Below are 21,124 nucleotides of genomic sequence, written 5' to 3' on the forward strand. Positions count from 1 at the left end.
TTTCCTGTGACCCAGTGGCCAAAAACTATGAAGGAGAAAAATGAAAGATATCTGCAAGCTAAAAAGAGAGAAAACAAAAATGTAATTACGAAATATGACAAAAATGCTTAATATCCTATTACATAAGGAAGTTTTAACACCAGGAAGAAGCAAAATCCAACTGAAAATGGGCCAAGTACATGAAAAGGCAATTCATAAAAGAATCCCAAAGGCATATGCCTCTGTTTAGTGTAGAGACAGACAGACAGACAGACAGACAGAAGGATACATAAATGTATCCTCACCAGTAATGGAAACTGAAAAGTGTAAGTCTAATTAATGTAACATTGCTCTTTGCCTGCCTTATTGGCAAAATTGAAGAACGACAATGTCCAGTGTTCCTACAAAGATATAAGTGTGCTGAAGGGCAATTTATCAATACATGTGGAAATTTCAAATGTTTATATGTCTTGACCAGCTTTCCTGATTCTAGCAATTTATCATTCTGAAGCAATTGGCCAAATGTATACAAGTATATAGTGTAGCATTTTTCCCCATTAGCACAATATTGAATGATCTAAATGTCCTTTAATAGGAGATGAGGTGGTTTAGCTAATTGTGATATATGCACACAATTGAATACTATAGAGACATTAAACATAATGGTATATTTTATCATTCACAGACATGGAAAGCTCTCCATGCACACTACGGAATTGGAAAAACAGATTTCGGAATGGGAATTGTGTGATCACATTTATAGAAAAATGTGTGTGTGTGTGTGTGTGTGCAAGCGCCGTGTGGGTGTGTTCCCATCCACATCACAGAGGCATCTGAATATGTTGAGTGGTTACCTATGGTGGTGAGATTAGGGTTATATTTTTAGCTTCTTTGTCCTTTTTTCTAAATTCTCTAAATGTCTGATTTTTTAAATTTATAGTAAGATAAATTAAAATGTCTTTACTTAAAAGAAACGTTTTTAAAAGCTTATGCCAACAGATTTTCACTTTTAACTAATAATGCAGAATTTCTATGAGGCTTTTCTTGATGCTTTCCACCTTGACTGCATCAGTGTTGTAGAAAGGAATAGACCGCCCAAATGAGAACAAGCAGCCTATGCCTTCAGAGCTTATTACATAGCAAGGGAGTCAGCCACCATCATTTGCATTTGGCAGAGACTCAGGGGGAGGCCCAGGAGCAGGGAAGCTTTAGAGTGGGGACAGGGAAGGCTTAGCAGTGCCCTAATTGGAAGCTGTTGGCCTGGGGTGACTGGAAGTGGACTAAAAGTGGGGCATCCTATGTGATTGGTTTGGGAGCATATTTGGCTTTCTCTGTTGGCTTTGATTTGGAAGCGTGGAGAAAATTTTTAAAAACTGGAGGTTGTTGACCAAGTCCTGATTATTTTGGGCCAGCTGCTGCAGAGATTGGCTTCCTGGGCTGGTTGCTTCAAAGTTTGCATTGTCATACATGGTCTGGCCATTGTTGTCTACATGGTCAGTTGTCTGCCTAATCGACTGAGACACCCAGGTGCCCCTTGGCCACACCATTTCTGAAGTACATAGAAAACTTTCCTTGGACTCAGTCATACCAGCATCTATATTAGCTTTGCAATATATTTGGATAATATCCAATCTACATTTCCATCATCAAAAAACAATAGTTGCTTTCAATTCTTTACCAACTTCATTTGTAAGGTGCGTTATACACCCACTTTTCTATACAGTGTTGAACTAGGGTGTTCATCCTGCTGCAGATGGCTGCCATTTATGGACCATTCACAAGACTGAGTAATGTTTTAGGTGTATAACATGCATTATTTCACTTATCTTTTACTACAACTCTATTGTGATGTCACTACGGGTTCCATTTTACAGATGAGGAAGCTGAGGTTTGAAGTCCAGGATCCTGTTCACAGTCACAGAGATTATCAAGTGCAATGCTGTTTGAGCTCACATATGCCTAAATCCAAAGTTTGTGCTTATAAATCTCAAGCAGCATCAGACCCCTTGGAACTGACTTGGCCACACACTTGTGGGTTACCAAAGCCCAGAGGAGCATGGAGAGAGGACACAATGCACCAATTCTGAGCTGCAGCCCTTGTTTATTAAAGGCTATATAAAAAACAACCCATAATTCTTTTATGTACTTGGAGTGTTTTCATCATGGAGGTAGTAAGCAGGATTCCAGCTAAAGTCATCCTTTGGCAGTGACTATAATTCAGTTTGATAATTACTATCCTGTTTGCCCAAGGATGTGAGAAGTCCCATCACGAACAGAAGGACAAGAGTTACAAACCTCCTGTAAGCTCTCTTCTCCAGTAAAACTTATAACATTTCTATTGTAGTGGATGGAAATACCCTGTCTCTCAGTCATTTATAGAAAGGTTACTTTATATTGTTATGTCCGTGTTTACCAAGTACACAGGCAGCTCTTTTGTAATTTCAGAAGTTTCTACTTGAACTGGATCCAGCCATTTTCTAATTGCTTCTTGGTTCTCTCCCGTGGGAACACATTTCCCCAGGGGAAACATATCTTAGAAATTTCAGATATATCTTCATTTTCATTCACTGGGTCCTTTTTTCTTTGTTATTAACTTACTCTCCTCAGTGCCCTTCCTGTACTCCAGCTGTAGCCAGTTTTTCTTAACCAGTCTGTGCCATTCAAAAATGCCTGAAATCTCCTAAGACATTACGTCTTTCTTCAGTCTAATGGTCAGATACGGAGGTAGGCAAGTATTCCATCTTTGGAGGAAGGCCATGTAGGTTTGCAACTTGGCTCTACTCCCACAAGTTGTGTGACCTTGGGCAAGTTACTTAGCCTTGCTGCACTTAATGCCTTATCTGTATAGTGGGGTTAATAAAAGCACCTACATTAGAGGTATTTTGCTGTATTTTTGAGATTTTTATGGAAATTGAATGGGTTCATACATACAAACTCTTCAGCCAATGTTTGGCATGCAGAAAGACTCCAATAATGTAACTCTTGCTATGTGTTTAAGACTTAAATGAGTCTAAGTCTTTGCTCCAAGGTCATTCCAGAGGACACAGGAGTGTAGGTCAGCTACATGAAGGGAGAAGAAGCTTGGCTGAAGTGCATAAACTTGTGGATAAAGCACCTCACAGACTCTTTCTTCCAGACATCACCTACATACAGTCGGTCACATTTAATATGACTCCTATTCCTTCTTAGGGCTCGAGGTCTAGAGACAGGTGGTTATTTCCCATAGCCAGAGTGGTCACCCATAACTTGTGTGGTGGACATACTCTAGAGTGGTCTCATGATCCCCACCTCATGGTGTTCACACTTTTGTGTAAACCCATCCCCATGAATGTAGACAAGACCTGTGACTTACTTTTATCCAGTAGAATACAGCAAAGGTGACAGGGTGTCAATTTCTTGATGCTGTTACACAAAATTGCAATGTGAATTTTCTGGAAGATTCACCCCCTGTCTGGCTTTGATGAAATTGGAAGCCATGGTGGGGAGCCTACATGGCAAAGAATTGATGGCAATTTCTAAGAAATGAGGGTGGTCTTTCTCCAACAGCCAGCAAGAGTCTGAGGTACTCAGGCCTTTAGCCAAAAAGAAGTGAATTCTGCCAACCATTATAGAAGCATAGAAGTGAACCTTGAGACTTGACCATAACTCTGGGTGGCACTTGTATTGCAGTCTTGTAAGGCCCTGAATAGGGGATCCAGTTAAGGTGTATCTGCACTCCTGACCCCCCTCAGAACATAACAGATGTGTGTTGTGTTCAGTAACTAGGTTTCTGGTAATTTGTTATGTAGCAATAGAAAACTAGTACACTTTATTAGTCAGTGTTCTCCAGGGAAACATAACCTAGTAGGGTGCATACGGAGAATGAAAGAGAGAGAGGGACAGAGACAGAGACAGAGAATGATTATAAGAGATTATTATAAGCAACTGGTTCATTCAATTATGAAGACTGAAAAGTCTGGACTCAGGAGAGGCAATGGTAAAGTCCCAGACTGAGTCCAAATGTCTGAGAAGCAGGAGAGCCCATGGTATAAGTTCTAGTCTCATCTGAGTCTGAGAGCAGAAGACTTGACGTCCCAGCTCAAAGACAGTGAGGCAAAGAGAGAGAATTGTTTCTTACTCAGTTTTATAATCTTTCAGGGTTTCAACGGTGTAGATGAAACCCACCTACCTTGGAGAGGGCAATCTGTTTTACTTAGTCTGGGGATTCAAATGCTAATCTCATCCAGAAACAAGCTCACAGACACTCCCAGAAATAAAGTATAGCCAAGTTAAGAGGCACCCCATAGCCCAGTCAAGTTGACACATAAAATAATAATGACATATACCTTCTCTGATTTCTTTTTTCTTTTTATTCCATTCTTCGCCTGACATTATACTCTGGGCAATGCAAACCTGCCATAATTACCAGATATTTGACCTTGATCCTCCATGAAAAAGAAAACTGGATTAGTCTAAGCTTCAGTTTTCTTGTCTATATATGGGAATAACGACATCCCAGTGTCTTCCCACAGGGCCATGGAGAGTGTAAATGGGACAGTATGTGGAAAGCACTTGGCACAAAGCCCCAAACCTGGTGAGTGGGAGTTTGTTTATTACTGTGGAGGAATCTGTTTGTAACCACACATTGAGTCCAACTTAGTAAAGATGTCTTTAGGTTTGATTCTTTGCAAGTTTACTTCAGCTAGAGCTTTAACAGTTGATAGGCAGAGGTCAGCCAGGAAGGTGTCAGCCAAAAGGCCCACACTCAGTTTCAACACCACACCATGGAAAGTGGAGCTCAGGAACAGAAGGCCCAACAGCAGGACAATGCCTGCAGGACCTGGTGTGGGTCTTTGTTATCCCATGGAGAGGCGTCTTGCACCTGTGTGGCTGGATCCACCACAGTTTGTGCTCCAGGAGAGAGATCCTGCCAGCTGTCTCACTTTTTGTAGGGCAAGCAGGAGAATGGATTTGTTATCCAGGGAGAAACAGACTGAACCAGAGTGTCAGCTGTTCAGGAAAGCTTCAGACCCCAGATGGGGAGAGTTGAAAGTGTGCACAGCACTCATGAAAAGGAGGAGACACAGACCACACAGTTAATCCCAGGCAGCTCAGAGTTGCTGCCAGGCCACCCAGAAGACAATCTTTCCTTCACAGAGAGGAAGTAAGGTGAGAATTTTCCATTGACAGTGAAACCCACCTCTACTCTTAACATGTGAGTCCACATGAATATTAGCAGAGAGAAATGAGTCCAGAGGGAAGGAACAGAGAGGAGCCACCTGGATGTTTCTTTTTTGCCTGTTATTGTCTGACAGGCCCAAAAGAGTTGAGAACATAGAGTGTAGAAATGTGACTTTGAGGGATGCCTGGATGGCTTAGATGGTTAAGCATCCAACTCTTGATTTTGGCTAAGATCATGATCTCATGATTGGTGAGATCGAGTCCCGAGTCAGGCTCTGCACTGACAGTGCAGAGCTTGCTTGGGCTTCGCTCTTTCCCTCTCTCTCTGCCCTCCTGAGCTCATGCACTCTCTCTGTCTCTCTCCCTCTCTGTCTCTCTCCCTCTCTCTCAAAATAAATAAAAAAACATGAAAAAAATGTGACGTTGAGTCAAATTGCTGTGTTCTGGGTCTTACTCTATGTGAGAACTGAAATCCAATTGTTTTTGTATTTCCGTTCCCTAAAATATTGCTCCTTCCTGGGAATGCTCAAAAGTGAATGAGGCTAAGTGTTTGGAGTGGAAATTTTGTAGCAGGCATCATTGTTTGGTTTTTAATGTTTCTGCATTAGAAATAAATTGCCAGGAGAAAGGGAATGAGATGAGCATCTTAAAATTCATGTGTGTGAGTTGCAATCTTAATTCTTGTATTTCTTTGCATGGGTTTTCTACCCACAGATTCACATACTCATGCATCCTTCTTCCAAAATTCGGGATGCTTCTATGGAAGTCTCAATAAACGTTTTTAAGAACAAGATGATCCTCATCCTTGCATAAAAGAGAATCCAGTGGAGTTTCACCTTCAAGACAAGTTTTAGTTGCTGGATGAGAATCTGATCTCTCATCCAGATTCTTTCAGTACCTTGGAGAGTGACAGCTCTCCCTTCCCAGGGTCCTTACCCAACCACAGGCTCCAACTGACAGCGTAATTATTTCCCAGGGTAGAATTGTGAAACAGGCAGGGAAAGAAGGGAATCCTAGTTCCTAAATGTCAATCACAGAAAGAATTGCGGCTGCTAGTATGGACACCTACTAGGTATTCATTTGTTTCTGACTCTTACAAATTAATGAAGGCTAAAAGATATATTTGATAATGTCATTTCTCTGCTCAAAACTCTTGAGGGGCTTCCCATGTCATTCAGAGGAAAAGCAAAAGTTCTGACAAGACCCTGCATAAATCCCCTACTTGTCTGGTTCCATCCTTTTCACCCTCACCCTGATCACTCCACTGTAGAAATCTTGGAATTCTTACTAATCATTCTCAGCAACTTCTCTGACAGCAGTATCTGAAATTACATCCACATTCCTACCCCTCCACACTCCTTCTCCCTGTAGTTTCTCCTTATCATTTATCATCATCTAACATCTATAATCTTGGTTTTTTTCCAACTCCCCTCTAACCCCAATGAAATATCAATAAGGGCAGGAATTTGGTCTGTTTTCTCATTCCCATTGCCTAGAATACCCTCTCTGGATATACTAGGTGCTCAAAAAAATATTTGTCAAGTGAATGAATCGGCAGATTAATGAGCAAATGAACAATCCCACAAGGTCAGTCATACTAACCCTATTTCATAGCTGATGAAACTTGGGCTCAGGAAGATTCTAGAAGCTTGAGCAAGGTCATGAAGCTGAGCAAAGAGTGGCACTGAGATCCAAGCAGGTCCATGTGGCCCAGGGGTCTGTGGCCTCCTGCTTGCCCAGTCCTGCTTTGTATGCACTTTCTCCACCCCAGAATTCTCCCCTCAGGTGCCCATGGCCTTCATGGTTTCTTTTCCTTCTCTTTTAGAAAAATCTCTCCAGATACGACATGAAACTTAACAGGTTGAGGTATGGCTGACCAAAATTAACTCCTCACATTATTCCTCCCTTGGGATATTTGCATTCTGAGGGCTTCCAAAGCCTTGCCTAAGGCAGCTGGCTCTAAAGGTGAAATTCAGTCCTCCTCCAACAATCCCCTCCCCCACCAGGACATGGGAAAGGGCAAAGGGTCATTAGCATCTGGTAATCAGCTCCTCACCACCTCCCATCACCCCAGGCCTTTCTCCATGCTGCAGCCTTGAGAGCAAGTGGGCTCAGGGCTCTGCAGAAACTGATACCAGTTACTGAATACAGTCCACTGGCCACTTGGCTTGTACACTGGCTTCGGGTTCACTTTCCCAAAGGTTTACATGGTTAGCCTTTGGTCACCTCTCTAATGACACTATCCAAATACGACTTGGAGGTATTTTTCATCTTAAACACTTTATTCCTAACATCTTAGCAAAAGGTACACTTTCTTCTCAGAAGGTAAATTTCCCTGCTGCCAGCTTTTCCTCTGCTATAGTTTTTAGAGTGCAAATACTTTTTCATAGGCCTTTTTCCCCCTGAGGTTACAATGATATTTTAGATCCAGAAGTGGGAAAAGAATTTTTCCAATTATGTTTTTAGTGTTTTATTACTCCAACCAATCCATATAAATGCAAATAGGAAATAAGGAAGGTTCCTTGCAACAACAATGTCTTCCCTACATAAGATGCCCAATCGACACCACGCTTGCCATGAACATATTAGTGCAGGAACTATTTTTCAACTTCGAAGCAGTAAATAACACCTATTGAGTTAGTTAATTAGCCCCCCTGCCAATAATGCTAGGCAGATTTAAAAAAAAAAATACTAGTTTCTTTGACAATCTGCTGTCAGATTTTCCAGTTTATGGGAAGTACTCTGCATCTCACCCATTAGGCCTTATGGTGCCGCAGTGCTTGTGAGCAGACAGGACATTACTAATAGATAAATTCTTTTGCTGCATTCCAGATGCCCTGAAAGAAGTTGGGTCATGGAGGGCAGGGAGGGCTGAGCTGTTACTAGCCAGCTGGTTAGATTTCTAAAGCTGTCCCCATAGGAACAAAGGCCAGGACCACGGGGGTAGGAAGCAAAAGGATATGAGGGTCCCTAGTCCATTTTAAAGTGCATGAGGACTTTTTCACCTCATCTGTGTCTACACACATAGAGTGAAGTGGAAAACATAATGATTTTCTTGGTCAGAATGCCCTTAGTGTACTGCAGAATCAAATAGGCATGTACACATTTATTAAAGTTGGGCCTCTGAAGAAATAACACGCCAACCAATGTTACATTATCCTTTTAAAACGAGTAATGTCGGGAGTTACAGTGGAAGGAGGGTCCAGGTCTTTCCTGGAAAGGAAAGGAGTGGGGTGTTAATCGGCACAATTTGGAGGAGGACCCCCTCCCCCCACACACCACAGGGCAACTAGCAGTTCCTGTATTGTCATTATTGTTACTGGCACTATTTCTGTGTTTTAAGATAAAAGGAAACGACAAACTTCCAAGACAAAACAACAATCCACGTCCAAGTATATCTGATGGAAAGAACAGCAAGGGTTACACCCAGAGGGCACAGCTGATGTTTATTTCTGGTATCAGTGAATTGATGGAAGAAAACACAGTGGTAGCATGAATCTCAACTTTGGGTGATCTCACAAGACTCTCTGAGAAACTGAAATCACACATCCCAGAAGAATTGGTTCTTCTGAGTCATTTCAGAAAGCCGTATTTAAAAGAAAAAAAAATCAGTATTATGATATACAGTATTACAGGCAGGAAAAAAATCATACCATTGTCATTACAGTAAAACTGCTGGTACTTTCTGGCCAATTTAAGATCAAAGCAAATGTGCCCATCCTTAGTCAGGGAAGTTGCTAACTGATCACATAAATAGTTTATTCTCTTGCTGTGGAAGTTTGGGGCAGGTTTACCTGTTTTTCAAACTCAATTTACTCTGTACCAGCTCAGAGAAAAATGATATTTAAGAATTGAGAGCACACCAACACTTAATGATAAAGATATAACTGACTTTTAGCACATCAGTCACACTCTACAAAGTTTGAGATTAATTCCCAGAGTCCTTTGCACACTTATTCATGATTTTGCTCTTCGAAAGGAAGTTTTTTTCATCCCTGTTCCAACTCCATTGCGAAAGGACCTTTTCCTTCTCATGAATGTCTTCTCCAAAATTGGCTTTAGAAAATCTAGTCCCTCGCTCCTGTCCATCCTGGTTGGGCAGCTGTTCAGCAGGACGAGAAAGTAATCAGATTTTCCAGGCACCTGGCAATTCAGATGGGGGAGGAGGGAGAGAACACAGCTTTAGGGTTAAAAGTTTATTTCAATAGTAAGAATTTTCAAAACGTGAAGGCAGTAAATCCAATGACTCCAACATTTCTGAGGGAAATTTTGCCAGAACACAATAGACAATTTATCTAGATACAAAATATTATTCAGAGCTCTTGTCTAATTTTTATACCCTTATGTAATTGCTGTTATCCAGTCCTTGCATCATACACCATATGTAGTTATCTGGTTGCTATTACTTTATAAAGAATCTTTCACTTGGCACTAATGAGTCCTGGGAAGTTTTTTAAATTCACTAAGAAAAACGACACATGATAACCAAACTTCAGGGCTCAGTGGGAAACACGTCCTTTCTGTGCTTTGTCCTGGGCCATTTGCCAAGATTCTCCATCAGGATATCTTGCTACTTGAACAATGGGATCTTCATCTTTTGACTTTGGCTCAGCTCCTCATCAGTGGCTCAAAGACCTGGATAGTGTAGGGGGCACTTCGTCTCAAAAGAAATATATACATGGAATCTTAGAGCTCACATTGGCCATTGAGAATCTGCAGTTCAACCTCACACTTTCTAGATGAAGAAACCAAGTAAAGAGCAAAGGGCACGTCCCAAGAAACAGGGCTGGGCAGTTCCAGGAAGTGGGCCTGACCCATGGATCGAGTAAGAATTTTCAACACTTGTCAATCACAAAAGAGGGATTTCAGAGGACGTACAATGTTGATGAGGCACCACTGCAAATCCCATCAATAAATGGAGCAAAGATTCATCCGTGATCTTCTTTGTGGTAAATGTTTTATGTGCTTCATTTCATTTTATCTCCTCAGAAAGCTCTGTGTGAAGTAGGTATTATTATTGCTAAGTTTTATATGAGGAGATTAAATGCCTCGTAGGTGAAGCAGGGATTTGAGTGGAAGCATCTGACTCCAAGTCCATGTTTCTCAACCACACGAGAACAATAAGAGGAAAAGGGGCTGGGCCGCCTGGGTGGCTCAGTCAGTTGAATATCTGACTCTTGGTATTGACTCAGGTCATGATCTCATGGTTCGTGGGATCAAGCCCTACATCAGGCTGTGTCCTAGCACATAGCTTGCTTGGGATTCTCTTTCTCTCCCTCTCTCTCTGTCCTTCCCCTGCTTGCTCTCTCTCTCTCTCTCTCTCTCTCTCTGCCCCTCTCCCAATTGTGCTCTTTCTCTCTCTCTCTCTCTCTCTGTAAAAATAAACATTTTTTTAAAAGAGGAAAGAGTGGCTGAATGGTCTTATTATAAAGAAAGAAACATACTACAAAGTGAAAATTACACATTATCCTTTCCTGGTGCAGTAAACCAAGTGTGGTTTCAGGTAACTTTAGAAGCTGAAATGGGGACAGAGTGGGGGAAAAGAATGCTCTCTGGGATCTTCATCTATGACTTGGTGGTTTACTGAAAGTTCCAGCAGTCTGCTCCCAGGCAAACCATTCCCATTGGCTTCTGAAAAAAAAGATTTTTTTTTTTCTTTTTTGGACTCAGGGATAGTCTGACAGGGTTTCAGAAATATTGGTCATGAGAAAACCAATCAAAAACTCTTATTTGAATGCTCACTATGTGTTTTCCCCTGTGTTAATGGAAGAAATCTAAGCACAATATAATGTCATCTATTTTAAATCCCCAGCAAGGAGGGGCCTATGAATCATTTCAGAAAAGGAAGCATTCCAGTTCTTCACAGAAATATTCATGATGCCACCTTTATATTGAAAAAGAAATGCATCAGTTCTGGTTATGGGATCCTGAAAACATCCCTTAAAAAGATACCAATATACTTTGCTGATCATTGAAGGGAGTCCTTGCCAGAGCTGACTTATTAACAGAATAATATGGTATACTTGCTTAGTTGATGGACTCTATGAAGTTCACAACAAATATTACAAAAGCCTATATATTATTTCTCTGCATGATTACTCACTTTAAACAGTCAAATTGGTACCATTGCTACACGATGGAGTTATAATGAGAACGGAATTGTCACATGCAAAAACAGAAATATGGAAAATACTGAAAGAAGAAACATTTCATTTATGGACAAGCAGATTTGTAAGTACATTAGAAGAAAGTACATTCTTAATTTAAAAAAAAAAGCCACACACAAATGCCTCTTGTTCAACAGAAATGTCATGAACAAACCTTGGGGAAAAGAATAAAAAGTAATTAGGAAGACACTTGAGAAAATATACCAATTTATGGGTTGTGACTCATCAACCTGATCAATATGGTTGGTGTCTTATAGAATCAATGACTCAATTAGTGTTGAATGCTCATAGGACTAAATCAGGAAAAAAGAAGCTGGCTTAAGTAAACAAGAAATAGAAAAATGACAGATGCAAAGATTAGTGAGAAGACCAATAATATAAACAGCTAGAGCATTATGTTTGGACATTTATCTATTATTTAGGATTTATGTAGCATCTCATTATCCTAAAAATAGTTTCATGAATTACATTGATTCAGTAATTACAGTATGCCAGGTTAAGTTTCAATGAACACAAAACGTATTAAGCAACAAAATAATGTTTGAAATTTTAAACAATGTATTGACATTAAAACAACCGAAATATCATGTCGAAATACTGTTCAAAATGCCAAAGAAAGATGTTCATTTTCTCAAGGTTTTGAACAGTTCAATGATTAAAGTTGGAAGCTCAGTCAATATTCTTGAATAAATGTATGAATTAATATATCATATGATATTTCATTGATTTCTGATGTATTATCTATGCTCTATATCTGAAAAAGTTACCATTTTTATAAAATTAGTAAATTCACTATTTAAAACAAATGACCCATTGTATTTGTAATGCAGTTTCAATGGTTAAATGTTCACTTTGACCATCGGTGAACACATGTGGAATAAATAAATTGTTGTGGGCAAAACTATGTACATTTTAAATTGAAATGAATGCTTTTCTATGCAGGAGCCCAAACAAATTTGAGTAAGTCCAGCATTATTTATTGTCACGTAAATGCTTCTTTTTACTAATTTCGTGCCTCTACTTGTATTTTTTTCATTGAAAACTCTACTAATGAGAAATTACTTTTCTGTCACATATTCCTTAAGATTATTTTCGAATTTAATCACTTATAAGCCACCTAGTCAAGCATCAAAATAGAGGCAAACTCTTACCTTAGAAGGTGGAACGGGATAAGACGAGAACACATGCATTGTAGAAATCAACAGAAGTAGAATAAGACTGAATTTTAATGAGCTGTAGGATAAGAGGAAACAAACCTTAAGATTAGTTTCATTTAGGCAAGTACAAATGTAAAAAAGCATATACAAATTCAACATTTTTCTTTGTGGAAAAAAGCAGTCTTTTACCTAATCATTTTGGGTTTTCGGAAATCTCTGCAGATTGGTGGTTTTATTGCCAAATTCCTCACACTTACTGTCAGATCTTCCTTGGGTGACCCTTTTATACCAGAAAAGTTCAGGAGTAAAAATGTCATCATGTCCCATCATATGTGACTAACTGGTTCTTTTTTTGTTCTTGTTAAGTCAGAAAAGGACAATAACGCACAGGCATTGTCACGGAGCTACCAACGATTGACTTCATTTAAAGTTTGCCATTAAAAATGTCCTTCAAAAGCATTGTCTTCTGAACTGCGTCATTGTGACATGGACGGCTAGAGGTCTCAGAAGAAACCACAAGTTTGTTTAACTTAAAGTTCAACACTTCAGAAGGATGGTGTTATTTCTTTGAATGTCCCAGGCATCTTGTTTCAGAGAGCACCTACCCTCACAAAGCACACAGATTATTTATTTTTTCCACAATGGATTTCCTTCCTTTGGGACTTCTGAGGTGAAAGCAGGGAAACAAGTATCACCTCCTTTTGCCACTAGTCACTCAAATAAAGGAAGGACCTTGTATCTACCCCCTTTCTATGCACATACCCAGAGCTCCAGGCATTGAGCTCTGGAAGAGCTGCCTGCCATGGCCTCCTTCTTCTCTCCAGGGCTTAGAATTTCTCCAAGAAGCCTTTGCTATCCCTGCATACCAATGGGCATCCACATTAATAAATTGATTCGGGAGTGCTAAGTGTGAACAGATGTTGCTGAGGCTTACAATGAAGAAGGACATCAAGGGAGGTGCTCTGTTTGGATAACTAGTGTTTCTGAGATGAAGCCAACATTTTTTTAATACAAAGCAACTGAGGGAAATCCTTGCTTCCTCAAGATCAGCACCTTTTGGAGGACAAAGCCGCCCTGTGTCTGGGACATTTGTTACCTATTTGTCAGTGCTACATCCTCTTCTTTAGGGAACTGCCAGCCAGTATGATTCTCATGTATTGTCGATCATACAGTCGCCTTTTGCCTACCACAAGGAAAAGCAGGTGACCCAGATCCTCAAGAGCACAAAGATCACAGGGATTAGTGCCAAGTTTGGAGGGCATATGATCCAACATATTTATCATAGTATTTTTGGGGGATATCATATGGAGGTTAGGAGCTAAAGAGCTTTAAGAACACCAAAAACTAAACACACACATTTCCTTTCGGTATCTCTTTAAACCCAGCTAAAATAAACACATAAGAACAAAAGGAATGGGAGAGAAGATGATGGCAGTGGTGTTTTGCTGAGTGATGAGCAATTGACTAAGACTGAGAAAAGTTCTTATGAAAATAGTTGAGTAACAGACCCTCCAAAGACTCAAGTATTCATGGAGCCAGTTGTTTGGATGTGGTGAAGGCAGCACGAAAACAAAAAGGATCGGCTTGAAGTTTAAGAATCAGTTCAATCTCACATCTCTCCACTTCCCATGTCCAGACAACTTCTGCTCCAGCAGAATATAGGTCTGTTTTAAGGAAATGGTAAAGCAGAGTGCCTCCTGAATGAGGGAATCAGGTATAGTGGTGTTAGGGGGTACTCTTCTGAAAACAGAGGTTGAACAGGTGTTACAGTCAGGGTCTCTTCTTGGCACAACTCCTGCACATAGTTAGATGTGTCTTTACTCTCAAGACAAGTGAATAGAATGTGGAATCTGCCCAGCTCAAGACGAAAAACCTAGAGGTACAGACATCAGCATTCCTTCCTAAAAGCAGTCCAGCCCAGTGAAATTCACTAACGTCTAAGGCTGACAGTACCCAAAAACACACACAAAACATTTATGGATGTTTTAACCCCTCAATCTTAATACAAACAGACAACTCAGAGATGAAACTAAAATGAGTACAGGACACTTATAAAGGCTTATAAAGACAGAACAAAGAAAATGGGAGAGAAGTCTGTAACAACAGTGTTTTACCTTGAAAGATAGAAACCAACAAACAGGAAGTAAAAGTAACTTGAAGGAAACAGAGAGAAAACAAGAGAAGAAAACTTAAAAACAAATAAATGAATAAAACTAATATTATCCCAAAGAGAAGAGAAGATATTGTATCTATAAAATAAAAACATAATGCTATATAAAGCAAATCATTTGCAGGACAAAAAGGAGCTCATGAAAATTAAAACTATTTAAAAAAATTCAGGAGAAGGATTGAAAGATAGGGTTGCATAAATCTCCAAGACTTCACAGGAAAAAAAAAAAACAAGGAGAAAAATTAAGATAATTAAGGAAGAGTGCCCACCCAGCAGTTCTAACATATAAATAATAGAAATTCTAGGGGCGCCTGGGTGGCTCAGTCGGCTAAGCGGCCGACTTCGGTTCAGGTCATGATCTCACGGTCCGTGGGTTCGAGCCCCGCATCGGGCTCTGTGCTGAAAGCTCAGAGCCTGGAGCCTGTTTCAGATTCTGTGTCTCCCTCTCTCTCTGACCCTCCCCCGTTCATGCTCTGTCTCTCTCTGTCTCAAAAATAAATAAATGTTAAAAAAAAATTATAAATAATAGAAATTCTAGAAAAGAAAACAGGGAAAAAATGAGAGGAGAGGGAATCATCAATAAAGAAATTCAAGAACATTTCCCCTAACAAAAGATATTGACTTTCAGGATGGAAGGACTCATCAAGTGTTTGGCACTATGGATAAATTCGAACCATACCAAGATACATCATCATAAAATTTCAACAATTTGCATCCTATAAGCTTTCAAATTACCTACAAAGATTCAGATGCTGGAAGTACTTTGGAAATCTCAAAAATAACACTGAGACCTAGGAAGAGAATAGAGCAATGCCTTCAAAATTCTGGAGAAAAATGATAGCCAATCTAGAATTAATTCCCAACAAAACTATCCCTTCAGTGAAAGACTATAACATCATTTTCAAGATCTCCCAATTACACTTCCTTCATTCCCTTTGTCAGGAAGCACTGCAGGATATCTCCACCAAAAAATAAGCATATGCACCTATAAAGAAGAAAATGTGAGCGACACATGTAACAGGAGATCAATACAGGAGACAAAGGAAGAAAATTCCCAGGATGATGGTAAGAACAGATCCCCAGTGAGACCTGCACACCAGGCTTGAAGGGCACAAAGTCCATATTGGTGTGTGCTAGAAGATTCTGGGAGATATTTCTTAAGATGAAAGCTGAAGAATATCTGTATGTCTTGAGAGAAGAACTATGCAACAGAGGAATTTGGGGTTGACTTAGTGACAAATCTGAAGAAAAGTAAAGAAAAAGGAAAATAAATAGAAAGTACAGAAAAAGATATTCGTTCCAATGAAAACAAAGATATGTAGGAAACAAAAGTAGTCACAGTTAACTACTTGACTCAATGGAAAGTATCACTTGCATAGTCACAAAAATGTAATTATTGAATAATGGTCTAACCAAGGGGTAGTTTACCTAAATTGGGAGCTAGGTGTTAGAAATGATATATTTCTGTCGTGTGGTGAATTGCCTAACTTGTATAGAGAGAATTCAAGCTATAATGCTCAAAAATAAAAAATCAAAATCAGTCATATTATTGAGAGATAAATAGAAAGACAATCAGACATCATTTGAAAGCGATGACTCAGACAGGCAATGGAATAAGAGGTACAAAATGCTGTTTTCACAGAATTTCACCTTATAACTATTCCATCCTTGGGGCTCCTGAGTCGCTCAGTTGGTTGAGCACCTGACTTTGGCTCAGGTCATGATCTCATGGTTTGTGAGTTCAAGTCCCACATCGGGCTCTCTGCTGTTAGCACAGAGACTGCTTCTCTCTCTCTCTCTCTCTCTCTCTCTCCCTCTCTCTCTCTTTCTCTCTCTCTCTCTCTCTGTCTCTCAAAAATAAATAAACATTAAGAAAAAGAACTATTTTATCCTTGAAATTGTGTGCATGTGATAAAACTGTGATAAAAGTAAAACTTTTAAAAATGGTATCACCATGTACTAGATATACATGGATGTAACAGAGAACACCTTTACTATTATGTATAGAAAATGTGCCTGATAAGGAGGCCCAGAAGTCAGAGAAGATGAAGGGTGGGGGGCGGTTAGGAGAGAGGGAGAGAGACAGACAGACAGACAGAGGTAGAGGTAGAGAGAGAGAAAGAGAGACAAAGACAGAGACCTGATGGTATTGTTAACCTTCTGGATCCATGCTTGAAATTAACTTCTCTCCTCTGATACCCCATTTACATAAGCCAAAACCCCTTTTTACACATACTAGTCATTTAACAAGAAAGTTTAACTACCATACCCTGTATTTATTTACTGAGTGCTTACTATGCACGACCTCTTTCTATGGGTCAGTTCAGTAAGTCTGTATCCAGATTCTAAGAAGGCACTATTATGTTCCACCCTCAGCTGAAGAGACCGACTGTCATGGAGGTTAAACAACCTGCCCAATATCACACTGCTTGTGAAGGTCAGAACCAGGTTTTGATCCCAGTTCTGTGTGACTTCAGAGACCACACTTCAAGTAGTGCACTATAGTCCACACTCAAAGACCTAGAATGTTGTTCATCTACTCAGCTCTGGAGGAAACAGCACTTATGACATTCAAGCCTCCTCTCCCTGACCAACACACATGTGCGTGTGTGCGTGTGCGTGCATGCGTGCATGCACATGCACACACACACACACACACACACACACACTTGAAATTTAATCCTCTGGGTCTTTGAAGCAAGATGTTAATGTGAATCTCTTGGTAACATTTCCCCATGCCATCACTTGACAATTCTTAGATGCCATCATTCCCAGCCCCAACCCCAGCTCATGACCTTGTCCTTCCTCTGGACATGACAACGAATTAGCTGGTGGTCTCTTACTCCCCTACTTTTCCAGGGTGGAGTGGCCCTCTGTAATTTTAAGGTTCATATTCCTCTTTGTATCCTCAGATATCCTGCAAGACACTGTCTGAGATGCATTTTGCACTCACCTCGAGGGCATCATTTGGATACTTAACCATATGCTGCCTTAAATGGCTTTACAACGTTTCTCCTCTTTTCCAGTGAGTGTTTGCTTTGTCTCCTTGGAACTTCTTGGGAGCTTCACTTTTCCAAATATATTGCTACGTTTATTGACAGTGCCTTTTTTGTTTGTTGAAATAAATCCATATCATTTGGAAACATTTCAGTGTAGGAGATCCAGAGACGTTGTCAGATCTGAAAACCCTGGAGGTCTAATTGTCAGAATAGATGCCCAAGAGAGTTTGATGTCAACATGCTTTCCAGAAGTTCTTCTTGATAACTCAGGCCTGTCCCAACTTCTCTGGATCTTCCAGGTGGAAGCATTTAGATCAGATGCTCTTGGTTAGACATCCATGAAATCCCAAGGAGATCCACAGGTGGGCTTCAGAGCCCTTGGATCCTCTAAAGTTGAATGTTGATAATTGTGCTTCTTTGTAGATGGACATTCATCCGAGAAGAGGAAGCAGAAATTTGCATCACATTCTCAGATTTCCTGAGATCCATAACCTATCTCCCTCCCCTACAGATAGGAATTACTGACTTAGACATAAATCTATAACAGGCCCAAATTATCTCACCACAGACAAAATCAAACAGATGGTGGTTCTTCTTTCCGTTGCCATCTGCCCTCATGGCACTCATTTACTCATCTGTTTGGAAAGCCGGACTAGTAAAGTGTACTAAGACTTAATAGCGAACGAGGCTGATAGGATTTTCCTGGTACAGGCTTGATATGGCAGGTGAGATCCTTGTTCAGACATACTTACTCCCTCCTTTCTCTTCTCTCCATGGACAGAGTGTACTTCCCTATTCCTTGACTTTGTAGCTGGCTATGAAACTTGTTTTGGCAGATGGATCTTAGAAGACATATTGCCACAGAAGCGTGAAAAGCTGTTGCGTGGCTGGCCTTGTCTTCCTGCACTTCTGTCATTGCCCTGAGAGCGTGTTGGCCTGTGATTCTGAGAGCAAGGTGAGAGACTCGTGTCGCAGAGCTGCCTGGACACACCTAGCCTCTGTCCTCTGGCCAGTAGTCAACTGCAGACACATGAGAAGGCCTAGCTAAGGTCAATAGAGGTGTCCATCACAGAGAGGTTTGATTAGCCACCCTAGCCTGTAGAAGTGTGAGCAATATTAAATATTTATTTATTTATTTATTTATTTAATATGAAATTTATTGTCAAATTGGTTTCCATACAACACCCAGTGCTCATCCCAACAGGTGCCCTCCTCAATGCCCATCACCAACTTTCCCCTCCCTCTCACCCCCCATCAACCCTCAGTTTATTCTCAGTTTTTAAGAGTCTCTTATGGTTTGGCTTCCTCCCTCTCTAACTTTTTGTTCCCCTTCCCCTCCCCCATGGTCTTCTGTTAAGTTTCTCAGGATCCACATACGAGTGAAAACATATGGTTTTAAATCAGTGCATTTTGGGGTATTTTGTTATACAGCAAACCAGTGCATTAGTTGTTCAGTAAACATTCACTAAACTGAATAAATCACAAAAAGCATTGAATGCTGTGTGAAGGAACCCAGATTCCGGCTTAAATCTAGCCTTGTAATTGCTGCTGACATTTTGACCTTCCCTCCCCAACTTGAAAGATCCTCTGACAATACTCCCTGGAACCATGATTGGGAGCAGGGAAGTCTCCTCCCACACTGGCAACTGACCAAAGAGCAGTCACCTCTCATACGTGGTAATCAAAATTATAGACTTGTAAGACTGTAAAATCAATTGTTCAACCCCTGTGTATATCCACAGGAAAAACTTCTGCCTTCAGAAGTAACTTCCACTGCGTGAATCAATTTCACCAAACAATGTTTAGCTTAAGAGGTGTTCAGTCTTCCACTTGTTCACTGGATACCTATTTTTTGGTCATCTGCTCTGTTCTGGGCCCAGGGGACACAAGAGTGAACAAGACAACTCCATCTCTTGTCTTCACTGAGCTCTTGGCTAACGTTCTGTTAGCGAGATTTATATTTGCATTTTGAGCCTTTTTTTTTGTTTATTTATTTATTTTGGGTGTGAGAGAGAAAGAGTGTGTGTGCACATGTGCATGAGCTGAGGAGGGGAAGAGAGAGTGGGAGAGAAAATCCCAAGCAGGCTCCATTCTGTCAGCATGGAAGCCGACTTGAACTCGAACTCATGAACCATGAGATCATGACCTGAGCCGAAATCGAGTGGGATGCTTAACCAACTGAGCCACTCAGGCGCCTCCGTTTTGAGCTTATTAAACACAGGCCCCAGGTAGCAGGTGAGTAGACCCTGTGAGAGGGCAGTGCTGGGGCTCAGGTCGTATAAAACTGGCCCTGACTTTTAAGGCAGAGCCAAAGCTCCACCATCTCACCTTCCTTTCCAAACTATAGACCAAGGCCTGACTTTCTATGAACCAAAGCAGAGCCTTTTGCTGCTTATTTAGAGTCTAGGATCAAAATGCATGAGTCCATAGCATTATCACCAAATAAAATCCATCCTAATCTATAAATGTCTAGTACCCAGGGCTTTTCTTTCAACCAGGTTTTGATTGTCTGGAGGAGATACAATGCCAAGCACTGGGTAGCTGAATATAGGTGATAGCTTCTGGGCACATAATGGAAGGAAAAGAGAACTAGGGCCCAGAGCTCTACTCAGCACTGGTTCATGAGGGTTTTGCCTGGGGCTGGACCATCTCTTGGTGACAGGGCCTGTAGTGTGACAATACTTATGGTGCAGTTAGAACACGCAAAGACCCATTGTCAACACCTAAAGGATGAGTTCACGCTCGACTCAGCCTTGGAATTTAATGGGCTTCTCGTTGAAAGTTTACCTCTTATTTGTCACAAGGTAACTGTCTTAGGGACACCCACGCCCTTTTCATAAATGTCCTCATGACATCAGCATGAAAGCCAGAGGGAGAAAGAACAAACTCTTTTTGACTTTTGCTTTTCCTTGGTCACCCCTCGAGTTGGGTAACACTCTCTGAATCATGCTTCAGAAGTTCAAGTACATCAAGTCAGACAGCTCTTGGACTGAAAAGATCAAAGAAGGCCTCTTCTCTTATAATTTCCAGAGCTTCCTGTTACAATACTCGAAAACTTCCCACAAACACCAACTTTGCTGCTACTGGGTTTAGCTCCTTGCTAAGCCCGGGATGTGGAACTGTGTTCAAATGACATGAAGGAGACGAGTCACAAGTTGGAAAAGGTTATCAGCTCAGTGTAATTTAGGGTTTGGGTGCCTTTAAAGAAATTCTACAATTGATTCCATGTTCACACATTATGACATGCATTAACTCCCGCATCTTTTGGCATATATGGAAAAATCAATTTAATTTTACTGCTTCCTAATTCATATAACTATTATATCCTCTGAAAGTATAATTAAAATGCAGAATGTGGCTGAGTGTATTTTCTGGTTTTATATTAGAATAAGAGAAATAAAGGCTTGTGCAGGGCTTAGGTTAATTTATTGAAATAAATCCTTGCTCCAATTCATGGCTGCTCCTAAAATGCTTTTGTTACAGTTTTCATGT

At 40.5% G+C, this 21,124-nt stretch overlaps 1 protein-coding gene across 1 annotated transcript in view; it reads right to left on the reverse strand.

Annotated features, from left to right (window-relative positions):
- Positions 1–8,584: 8,584 nt before the first annotated feature.
- Positions 8,585–21,124, reverse strand: part of NPS (neuropeptide S) — a 53,326-nt gene continuing 40,786 nt past the window's right edge. The window contains exons 3-4 of the mRNA XM_081790569.1: positions 12,458–12,539; positions 8,585–9,282 (exon numbers count right to left, since the gene is read on the reverse strand). Coding sequence (XP_081646695.1) covers positions 9,097–9,282; positions 12,458–12,539 — 268 coding nt within the window. The 3' untranslated portion in view covers positions 8,585–9,096. The remainder of the gene's footprint in view (positions 9,283–12,457; positions 12,540–21,124) is intronic.

This window comes from Panthera onca, chromosome D2 (assembly GCF_046562875.1).
Source record: "Panthera onca isolate mPanOnc1 chromosome D2, mPanOnc1 haplotype 2, whole genome shotgun sequence".
Lineage (NCBI taxonomy): Eukaryota > Metazoa > Chordata > Mammalia > Carnivora > Felidae > Panthera > Panthera onca.